General features: G+C 47.6%; 1 protein-coding gene across 1 annotated transcript; it reads left to right on the top strand.

Moving 5' to 3' along the window:
• Positions 1-249: 249 nt before the first annotated feature.
• Positions 250-5,875, top strand: LOC123512764. Its single transcript, XM_045269338.1, has 2 exons — positions 250-1,825; positions 5,700-5,875. Exons 1-2 carry the CDS (start codon positions 981-983, stop codon positions 5,815-5,817), a joined length of 963 nt encoding a protein of 320 aa, XP_045125273.1. The 5' UTR covers positions 250-980; the 3' UTR covers positions 5,818-5,875.
• The last annotated feature ends 5,289 nt before the right edge of the window (positions 5,876-11,164 follow it).

Raw genomic sequence — 11,164 nt, forward strand, 5'->3', positions numbered from 1 at the left:
CGAAAGGCATTTGTAACAAAGCGGCGCGCGTTGTATTGATTTTATGTGACGTCAGGAGGGAGGGAGAAGCACGTGCTCCCGAGCCCCCCACGCCCCCCGCCCCGCCCCCGCCCCCGCCCCCGCTCGCCTGGAACTTTGGGAACTTTTCAGCCCAACACTAACTAGGCCAAGCGCGGCCCACGGCCCGGGCCAGGCAGCGGACGCTAGTGTGTGTGGGTGCGGGCGTGCCAGTGTGCGGGGCGGCGCGGGGCGGCGCGGGGTAGCGCGGGGCGACAGCGGGGCGGCGAGGGGAGTGTTGTGATTCATGCTTTCCAGCGTCATCCCTCCCTTTCTCCCTGCCTCCCCGTCCTCTGCCTCCCTGCCCCTCACTCTCCCTCACACGCGCACCCAGCCCTCGCCGCCCCTTCCCAGCTGACCAACGCCGCGTCCTAATTTGTTTCGTTTGTCACGGCAAGAATTTGTTAGCTGGAAGGTGGGGCCGTCCTGGCTAGGACGCCCCAGCAGCGGCCAGCAGCCCCGTACGCCGCCGTGCACCTGGAGCACGTGACGTCAGCTGTCAGCACAAAGCCGTGCCGCGGGAGGCTGACGAGGAACAATGAGGAAAGTTCCCGAGAGGCGGCACCGGCTGCCTCAGTTCGCCTGACGTCACCGCGCCACCTACCGCCACTGCTGCCGCCGCCACCGCCACCGCCAACATTAACCCGCCGCCAAAACCCGCCGCGCTGGACCGGAAGTGGAGCATTAGCCTCTATGGACAAGTTGGGCAGCGCTCAATTCGCCGAGATGGGATATTGTGATAACTCAACCTCAAGTTTTTAACGCGCGGCCACGCGCCCCGCTACCTGCAGGCCGAGGAAGTGCATTAAAACTCCGGCCATTATGACAGGTGAGCCCAAGACCCCGCGCCGCCCACACTCCGCCCGGCCCCCGCAGCCCACGCCAGCCTGAGTCCCGCACACGCCCCCACCGCTTCCCGCCCCATGGCAGCACGGTGGCGGCGACCCCGCACCACCGCCACCAGCGTGATAATGTTCCGCCACCCGCACCTACGGCAGCGCCTAGTGCAGGAGGCGCAGGTAGTGGCGCGGCGACAACGTCGGCAAGAGAGAGAGCTGGCCCATGCCACAGTGGTGCTGCTGGCCCGCGCCGCACGCCGCAGGGAGGCCCGCACCCGCCGCCTGACCATGCTGTTCGGCATGTTCAAGGTGCGTGCCACAGAGAGTGAGGCCGCAGCGGACGCTGTGCACGCCCCTGCCCAGCAGCAGCAGCAACAACAACAACAGGCGCAGCAGGCGCAGCAGCAGCAAGACAAGCAGGAGTCCTCACTGCAGGCCAACAGCAGCACCGAGTCTGAACACTCCATGGTGTCCGGCGAGAGTGGCGAGGCGTCCCCTGGGATAGGAGCTCCGGCCACGTTGTGGGGCGCGGACACACCCCGGAGGCAGCGAGCCCTGTCCGTGGACGTGCCCACAGAGGCGCCCTTCGACACCCCGCGACGACGGTCGGCACCCGAGGTGGTAGTGACCCACGTCGCGCCACAGGAGGACGACGCCCACACGCAGGCCAGCCAGGGGGTGGAGTCCCGCGAGGGCTCCCCAACTCAGGCTTACCCCCACACGCCCTCACCGTCCTCCCCGGGCCGCCTCAGCCCCACCACCACGTTGGTGCCCACCTCGCCACCCAGGTCGCCGCGACGCCTGTCCCGCCCCCTGTCCCGCATCGCCCACGGCTCCCTCGCTTTCCGCAAGGGCTCCACGAGCGGCGCCGCCCAACAACAGGACAGCGTCACCCTCACGGAAATCACCGCGCCCCTCGAGGACTCCAGGTCAGTACTGGACTGCGGCTTGCCCTCGCCCACACCTGCTGCCCTTCATCCCCTCACCCCCTCACCCCTCACCGCACGGCACACGCCTCCACACGCCGCTCTCTTTACTGTCCAATGAAGACGCCGTGCAAACTTTCCTCGCACTCTCGATCTCAACTTGCACCTATTTTGTTTCCACCACACACACACACACACACACACACACACACACACACACACACACACACACACACACACACTCCCTAACCAAATGGAGACATGAACAGGTGAGGAAACGCCGCGACCTGTCCACTAAGACGCTGACCTGTCTACCTGAACGCACCTATGGATCATTAGCTCACACCTGCCATCGTCACCTGTACTCTCTCATCACCTCACCTGTATTCATCGTAATTAAGCCGACGCACCTTCACCGCTCAGTCATTAGCACTCTACTTACCTGACCATGGATCCTTCCTTCATTAAATCGCGTCTTCACTGAATGTATCTTTTCATGTTAAGTAATTCATATTCTAATCTCATTACCCTCAATCACTCACTCACTCACTCACTCACTCACTCACTCATTTACTCACTCATTTACTCACTCACTCATTCACTCACTCCCTCCCTCCCTCCCTCCCTCCCTCACTCACTCACTCACTCACTCACTCACTCACTCATTTACTCACTCACTCATTCACTCACTCCCTCACTCACTCACTCACTCACTCACTCACTCACTCACTCACTCACTCACTCAGAATCACGCTCTCTCACCTAGGAAAAGAGAAAAAGGAGAAAACACATACTAGAGAGAGAGAGAGAGAGAGAGAGAGAGAGAGAGAGAGAGAGAGAGAGAGAGAGAGAGAGAGAGAGAGAGAGAGAGAGACACTTCCACATCTCATCTACCTCCATAGCATCTTTCCCCTTCCCTCCTTTCCCTTCTACAAGTCAAATCTATCCCAAAATCTATTTCCCCTCAGAAAGAAAAATCAAACTTCCTCTCCTTTTAAAAATATTCACATTCACCGCTACTCCCCTTCTCTCCCCTCACTTCCCCTTCTCTACCCTTAAAAGGACAAGGTGGAGGTGAAGGGAGGGGGGGTGAGGAGGTGATGGGGTCCCTTAAACACTTTTAATAGTGACTTAAAAGAGGATTGAAGTCTATATAGTTAATGATTTGGGTTGAAAGAGATTTAAAGGGAAGTGTGTGTGTGTGTGTGTGTGTGTGTGTGTGTGTGTGTGTGTGTGTGTGTGTGTGTGTGTGTGTGTGTGTGTGTAAATCAAGTAGAGAAAATAGCAAAATACAATAAAAAATAAAGGAGGAAAGTAAAGGAAAAAAAAAGAGAGAGAAAAAAAAGAGAAAACATGAAAGAAACTAAAAAAGAGCGAGCAAAAAAAAAAAAGTAAAGAAACTAACAAAAAAAACAATAAAAAGAAGAATAAACAAAAAAAATAAGGAGAGGTAAGAGAAAAACGAAGAAACACGAAAGACACGAAAGAAAAAAAGAGAAGAAAAAAAATAAAGACAAACTAGAGACAAGTAACAAAAAAAAAGACAAACAAACAAACAAACCAAGGAAGAAGAAGAAGAAGAAAGAAAACTAAAAGACACGGAAGAGATGGAAGACAAAGAAAGAAAAGAAGAAAGAAAGTAAAGAAAAATACTAAAAAAACACATAAATTAAGAAATCAAGAGAAAAACAGAAGAAAATTAGGAAACACACAAGAAATTAGAGAGAGAGAGAGAGAGAGAGAGAGAGAGAGAGAGAGAGAGAGAGAGAGAGAGAGAGGCACACTTCATCACAGTCTCCCAGCTAACCTACACCAGCCACTAGTCGTAAACATCATCTGTAATTACTTCCTTAGACAACAACACGTGATAATAGGAAAAGTCAAGTTTGTCGCCCGTGATGAAGATGGAAGTGAGCACCCGCAGCGCCCCGCCCCTCCTGCGCAGGCGCCGACGGAGGGGAGGAACAAGGAGGAGGAAGGGAGGAAGGGAGGGGCAGAAGGAGGATGAGGGAGGGAAATATAAAAGCCAGGAGATGAATCATGATGTATAAAGAAAAGAGGGGAGGAGGAGGAGGAGGAAGAGGAGGAGGAGGAGGAAGGGAGGAGGAGGAGGAGGAGGAGGATTGAAATAATGGACGGTTGGGTTGTATGCGCAAAGGGAGGTAAAGAGAGAGAGGGAAAAAAGAGAAGAGAGAGAAAAGAGGGAGGGAGGGTTCTGACAGAGAGAGAGAGAGAGAGAGAGAGAGAGAGAGAGAGAGAGAGAGAGAGAGAGAGAGAGAGAGAGAGAGGCATTACTTAGTGTGACTGGAAGAGAGAGAGTCGAGTAGGAGAGTGGGGGAGGACAAGAGGGGAGGATAACAAACAGGTAGTGGGGAATGAGGCACCATTATTTAGAAAAATTTATAAGCCTCTTTTAAGTACAAGTGCCACGGTGACTTGGTGGCACCGCCCGGGAGTAGGAAGTGCCTGTCAGTGCCATGTCTAAGCTTGGGATGGTCAGGGGGGGGGGAGACTGGGAGAGAGAGAGAGAGAGAGAGAGAGAGAGAGAGAGAGAGAGAAAGAAAGGAGGCCACCGAAGGAAAAAAAAAAGGAGGAAAGGAGATATTGTTAAAGGAGAATAAAGAAATGCACTGAAATATTAAAAAGAATGAAAAGTAAGAAGGAAATTTTAAGAAGAAAGGTGTAGTGAAGTCATTAAAAAGGAAATAAAGTAAGAAAGTAAAGAGAAAAGTAAACAGAGTGGAAAGAAAACATTAAAAGAAAAGAAAAAAAATAGAAAAACTTGATGTGAATTAAAAAAAAATCTGATAAAAAATAAAACCAAAAAAAATTCTCTCTCTCTCTCTCTCTCTCTCTCTCTCTCTCTCTCTCTCTCTCTCTCTCTCTTATCAGGGGACAACATTAATTAAAAATGTCTGGGTGGCGGAGTCTTTATTCAAGGGAAGGAGTTACGGAGATTCGGCGCCTAATTCTTGTTATCTGCGGCGACACTAACACCCACAGGAGGAGGAGGAGGAGGAGGAAGAGGAGGTGGAGGAGGAGGAGGAGGAGGAGGAGGAGGAGGAGGAAGGGAAAAAAGGGGAGATGTGTATGAGTTTATAACCTTGAAAGTGTACGAGTATAGTTCTGTGGTGTGTGTGTGTGTGTGTGTGTTTAACCTACATATGTGCACGTATCTTTGTGTTTATCTATGCAATGTTGATCTATCACGTATATGTTTATCTACATGTGCGTGTATGTATGTATGTAAGTAAGCCACACACACACACACACACACACACACACACACACACACACACACACACACACACACACAGTATCAAGTTTCCCCCTCACTTGAAAGACAAAATTTTCCCTCATACGTCGTGGTTTCCATCAGTTACCCTTATGTGGTGGGGGAGAGAGGGAGAGGGAGGGGGAGAGGAGAGAGAGAGGGGAGAGGTAGTGGTGGTTGGGGATACTTAAAGGAAAAGTGTAAAATCTTATCTTTCTTTTTTTTTTCAGGAAATTTAAAGGGACAACTTATCTCTTGTTTACACCTTGTCTATCTAATCATCTGTTTATCTGTCTATCTATCTATCTATCTATTCACTTATCTATCAGTCAATCATTTAGTTAACACAGAACACAATCTTTCCGTGTTTTCGCCTTAATATCAGTTTCCACATGTTAATATTATGGCAGAGAATTCTACACACTCGATCATTCTTTCTATATATTCATCCACTAACTTTTCCATTTTCACTCTCTTTTACTCTACACCAATTTCCAAACACTGCCTTGAAACACGAGAAAATTTGGCATTCACTACTCGACCTCTTAGTCAATCCATCTATCTTCAGCCAGCCACACTATCTATCCCATCTCTCCTCTGCAGGTTCCTGGAGCTTCTGTCCAACCTGACGCTGGTGAAGGCCAAAGAACCAACTGCCACTCAGCGTACCACGAAGGGGCCGGAGCTGAAACAAGACGCCCCTGTGCTCCTCAGATTCTAACTACGGTGCCTTCCTTCTCTCTCTCTCTCTCTCTCTCTCTCTCTCTCTCTCTCTCTCTCTCTCTCTCTCTCATTGATGTTTCTTTCCTGGTCTATTTATTTTTTGTCTATCTATCAATTTTTTCGTGTTGGTTTTATTCATTTATTTGTAAAGTGGAATGTATCTCTCTCTCTCTCTCTCTCTCTCTCTCTCTCTCTCTCTCTCTCTCTCTCTCTCTCTCTCTCTCTCTCTCTCTCTCTCTCTCTCTCTCTCTCTCTCTCTCTCTCTCTCTCTCTCTCTCTCTCTCTCTCTCTCTCTCTCTCTCTCTCTCTCTCTCTCTCTCTCTCTCTCTCTCTCTCTCTCTCTCTCTCTCTCTCTCTCTCTCTCTCTCTCTGTATCATAAATTTCGCCCCGCCTTGTAATCGGATAGCCATTGGAGAGGTTAGATTTTTCCTCTAAACACAACCCGAAGCCTGCAATCAGATGCCCAGTAATGAAGGGGGCCAACACAGCGAGCCATACACTGCCTGCATATTTACTGATGCTTCCCACGTGCTCCTGCCTCCCTCCCTGACTCCTTGCTTCTCTCACTCCCTCCCTTCTTGTCCCTCTGTGTCCTGTGTCCTCAAACGCTGTCTTCTCCCATCATGACTGTGTTTGAATGGTTAAGATGATGTGTTCGGGTTTATTCAAGAGTGTTTTCTCGTTTTTGTTTCGCATAGTGTTTTTTTTTAAGGGTTTATTACGGTATGTTTGGTTTTCAAGAGTGTTTTTAATTTTCTTTTAACATAAGGAGTGTTTTTTTCAAGTGTTTATGATGGTATGTTGGGTTTTCAAGGGTGTTTTATAGCTTTTATTTTGCATAAGGGTTGTTTTCAAAGGCTAACGTGATATTCTGCGGTTTTCAAAGGTGTTTTATCGCTTTATTATCGTACTGAAGAGATGTTTTCAAAGGGTAAAGTGATATTCAAGGTGTTCATTGGTGTTTTATAGTTTTGTTTTCTCTCATCACGACTGTTTTTCTAAGGCCAATTCTTTAACATAATTTCTCCAAAGGCCAATTCTTAAACATAATTTCTCTACATCCCACCGCTGACACCAAATTAAGACCACACTAATCTCAAAACAAAGAGACTAAAGAGTACTAAAACTGACTAAATCTCTTAACACAGTCTCTCCAGAAGTGCGTGGCTGCGTATTCCACCGCTGCCACCAACATAACACCCCAGTTCTCCTCACCACACCAGAACTACTCGCAGAAAACGGAGAAAAAAGGGATTAAAACGCCTAGCCAGACGCCCCCGAGGCTGTAAATTTCCAGGTGAACAATAGAGTCGCAGTGTCTACCTGAGTACACCTGATCCTTCTTCAAGCACAGGGCAAAAGGGCACCAGGACCCTCACCTGCCGAGACAAAAACACCAAAGTTCACCAGTAGCTTTCATAAGTCTGGCTCCCGGGATTACAGAGACCAGGCCAGGAAGGATAACAAGAGAAGGAAAAGAGGAAAAGGAGGAGGAGGAGGAGGAGGAGGAGGAGGAAGGACAAAAAGGATACAGGATAGGGATAAGAAAAGGAAGGAAGAGAAAGCGAAAGGACAAGAATGGAGAGAAAATGAGTAAGAATAGAAAAAAGGAGGAAAAGAAAGGACAAGAATGGAAAGGAGTAAGAAGAGGAAGGATGAGGAAGAGAGAAAGGAAAAGCATGGAGAGGATAGGAGTAAGAAGAGGAAGGAAGAGGAGGAGGAAGGAAATGAGAAAAGAAAAGAAAGGAGTAAGAGGAAAGGAGGAGGAAGAATGAGAATGGAAATAAAAGAGGCAAGAAGAAGAAGATGAAGAAGCAGGAGTGTCTGTGTGTCTGTCAATCTCATGCTCTCATAAATGGTAGAGAGATGAGATGTTTCGAAGAGTTTAGCATGTTTTTATCTCGTCTCTGTTTGTCTAAGTGGTTGCTTGATACAGCCTGTGCGCACGTGTGTCTGTGTGTCTGTTAATCTCTTTCTCTTCACCCCTTCAGTACTGGGACGCATTTTTACCCTGAGTTTTGTGTACGATTAGACCATTTTGACATTAGGAAGGGTATATCGAGGTCAGAAGATTAATGGCCACAGTCTTCACTATCTTAAACCCCCACATAAGTTTCTGAAGCGGTATAAAATCACTAAATAGTAAGAATAGTAAGTAGAATGAATATGAAAACGCGTCATGGTACTGAAGAGATTAAAATAGAGATTAAAACGAGAATCAAGCATGTTTTATCGTGTTTCTTGTTTGTCCAAGTCGATGTTTAAGTTTGTTCTTGTTGTTTATCGTCTGTGTGTTTGTCTGTAAGTGTCCTTCGCCTACCAAAAAAAAAAGTAAAAGAAACTAATGAATAAAGTTTAGAAGTTTATAACGAACTATTTGTATGTCTGAGTGTCTTTCTCTCAACAAATACGTGAATAAATCCATGAACAATAATATAAAAAACTTTCAGAAATTCATGACAAAATAAGTAAGTTTTATCTATTCATTTTTTGGTCCTTGGTCAGTCTTCTCTATAAAAAAAATATAAAACGAATGAATTAACAAGCAGTACAAGTTTAAGTTCTGATATATGACTGTTTGAGCTTGTAATCTAAGTGTCTGTATGTTTGCATGTCTATACGTCTCTCTCTCTCTCTCTCTCTCTCTCTCTCTCTCTCTCTCTCTCTCTCTCTCTCTCTGCTTTCCATCTCGGCCAGGCTACGGTTTGGGATATCGTGGAGTTTTGCAGGTGATTGACAGATGTTTTTCAGGTGTGTGTCGGCGCAGCAACATCAAACAAATATCTGAGTCAGCCAGCATCACACGAGGGCCCAGCGACGCCCGCCCGGCTGTCAGTTGTGAGTTGACGCAGTTTTTAAGGTTTACGGTGAAAAAGAGAGAGAGAGAGAGAGAGAGAGAGAGAGAGAGAGAGAGAGAGAGAGAGAGAGAGAGAGAGAGAGAGTATAGACATGTAACCGTATAAAAGATAGAGACAAGTGAAAAAGTTGTATTACCAGTGAGAGAGAGAGAGAGAGAGAGAGAGAGAGAGAGAGAGAGAGAGAGAGAGGAAATGATACGAGCAGATAGGTATGTACACGAAATCTCTCTCTCTCTCTCTCTCTCTCTCTCTCTCTCAGTGGTGTCGATTCATGTAAAACTGTTACTTCATGCGCATGACAAGTTTTTGCTTTATTTTTTCTCTCTCTCTTTCACTCTCTCACTATCTCTTTCTCTTTTTTTATTTTTTTTTTGAGTGAATCAGAGAGTGAGTGAGAAAGAGAGAAAGGAAGGGAGAGAGAAATGAGAGGGAGGAAGGTTGCTCTCTCTCTCTCTCTCTCTCTCTCTCTCTCTCTCTGGTATTATAATTGAGCCAAATGATAAAAGTCTCGGGTGATTGTTGGCAAATGTCATGATAGATTAATTTCCAACCTGTGAAAAGGCGTGTGTGTGTGTGTGTGTGTGTGTGTGTGTGTGTGTGTGTGTGTGTGTGTGTGTGTGTGTGTGTGTGTGTGTGTGTGTGTGTGTGTGTGTGTGTGTGTGTGTGTGTGTGTGTGTGTGTGTGTGTGTGTGTGTGTGTGTGTGTTTGCAAAAGAGGTGGCGTAACATATACATACTCCTCTCTCTCTCTCTCTCTCTCTCTCTCTCTCTCTCTCTGTGTGTGTGTGTGTGTGAACGCGCTAATGTGAATGAGAAATGGAATCAGAAGAACCAGAGAGAGAGAGAGAGAGAGAGAGAGAGAGAGAGAGAGAGAGAGAGAGAGAGAGAGAGAGAGAGAGAGAGAGAGAGAGAGAGAGAGACAAATGACAATGGCCTGAGGAGTAGGAGGAGGAGGAGGAGGAGGAGGAGGAGGAGGAGGAGGAGGAGGAGGAGGAGGAGGAGGAGGAGGCGGGGGTGAGAGGAGAGGGAGTGAGAACAATAATTCTCATCAGTATTAATATTAGTATCGACCCTGGGCGACGCAAAATAAACAAATGAAGGGCGCTGGTAAGAGTCAAGGTACTGCCAACACTGCTCAGGAGGAAGAGGAGGAGGAGGAGGAGGAGGAGGAGGAGGAGGAGGAGGAGGAGGAGGAGGAGAGACAGGATAAAAAGGATAAAGGATAATATTAGTTAATGGATACAGAATCTTAGTGGAGAGATATGACGAAAAGAGACGAACGAAGAAGAGGTGGAGGAGGAGGAAGAGGAGGAGGAGGAGGAGGAGGAGGAGGAGGAGGAGGAGGAGGAGGAGGAGGAGGAGGAGGAGGAGGAGGAAAAGAAGAGATAGAAAGAAAACAATAAAGAAAAGTGATCAGATTATTAACTGTAAATGGAAGCTGTTTGAGAGAGGAGGAGAGAGGAGGAGGAGGAGGAGGAGGAGGAGGAGGAGGAGGAGGAGGAGGAGGAGGAGGAGGAAAGATAGACAGGTAGATGGATGAATGAGGAAAAATGATGGTAAGGAAAGAAGGAATAAGAGAAGGAACACTGTTTGAGAGAGAGAGAGAGAGAGAGAGAGAGAGAGAGAGAGAGAGAGAGAGAGAGAGAGAGAGAGAGAAAGGATGAGGTATGGATGGGTGGAGGGAATAAAGGGAGGGAATGGAGGCAAGGAGAGACTAGTGGTGCTGCTGCCACAAAAAGGCCTCAGGTGGCGCTGCCCGAAACGAGACTCTCACAATACCAAACTAATTTTACCTTCAGCTCATAATTCTTTCAGGTGTCTAAAGGTAGGCCGGCTAGGTACACACACACACACACACACACACACACACACACACACACACACACACACACACACACATACGATGACTCATAACACACATAAACAGAGGCACCATGAAAATAATGTGTAAAAAAAACGTAAAGTAAAAGATAATGAGAAGAAAAGGATAAGGAAGAAGGAGAAGGAGGAGGAGGAGGAGGAAGAGGAGGAGGAGGAGGAGGATAAGAAGAAGGAGATAAGGAGGAGAGACACAGAGAGACACATGTATAAGGAGAAGGAGGAGAGGTAGAGGAAGGCGGAGGTTGGCAGGCAGAGAGAAAGAGAAAGAGAGAGAGAGAGAGAGAGAGAGGTAGGAAGGGAGGGAGAGGAGGAAGGAAGGAGGGAGAGGGAGGAAGGGAGAGTGAGGGAGGGCCTTAACTTACGATCGATAATGTGAGTTTCGCCATGGAAGCTCCTGGCACACACACACACACACACACACACACACACACACACACACACACACACACACACACACACACACACACACACACACACACACACACACACACACACACACACACACACACAGGAAGACAACAACTAGAAGAGAAAGAAATAATAGAGTGAATGATGGAGAGAGAAATAATGAAGAGAGAGAGAGAGAGAGAGAGAGAGAGAGAGAGA

The sequence above is a fragment of the Portunus trituberculatus genome, chromosome 34 (genome assembly GCF_017591435.1).
Source record: "Portunus trituberculatus isolate SZX2019 chromosome 34, ASM1759143v1, whole genome shotgun sequence".
Lineage (NCBI taxonomy): Eukaryota > Metazoa > Arthropoda > Malacostraca > Decapoda > Portunidae > Portunus > Portunus trituberculatus.

Excerpts from the sequence above, each read along its gene's own strand:
- LOC123512764 (XM_045269338.1), top strand. The coding sequence starts at position 981 with ATGGCAGCACGGTGGCGGCGACCCCGCACCACCGCCACCAGCGTGATA. Across the intron at positions 1,826-5,699 it reads GCGCCCCTCGAGGACTCCAG|GTTCCTGGAGCTTCTGTCCA; the intron begins GTCAGTACTGGA and ends TCTCCTCTGCAG.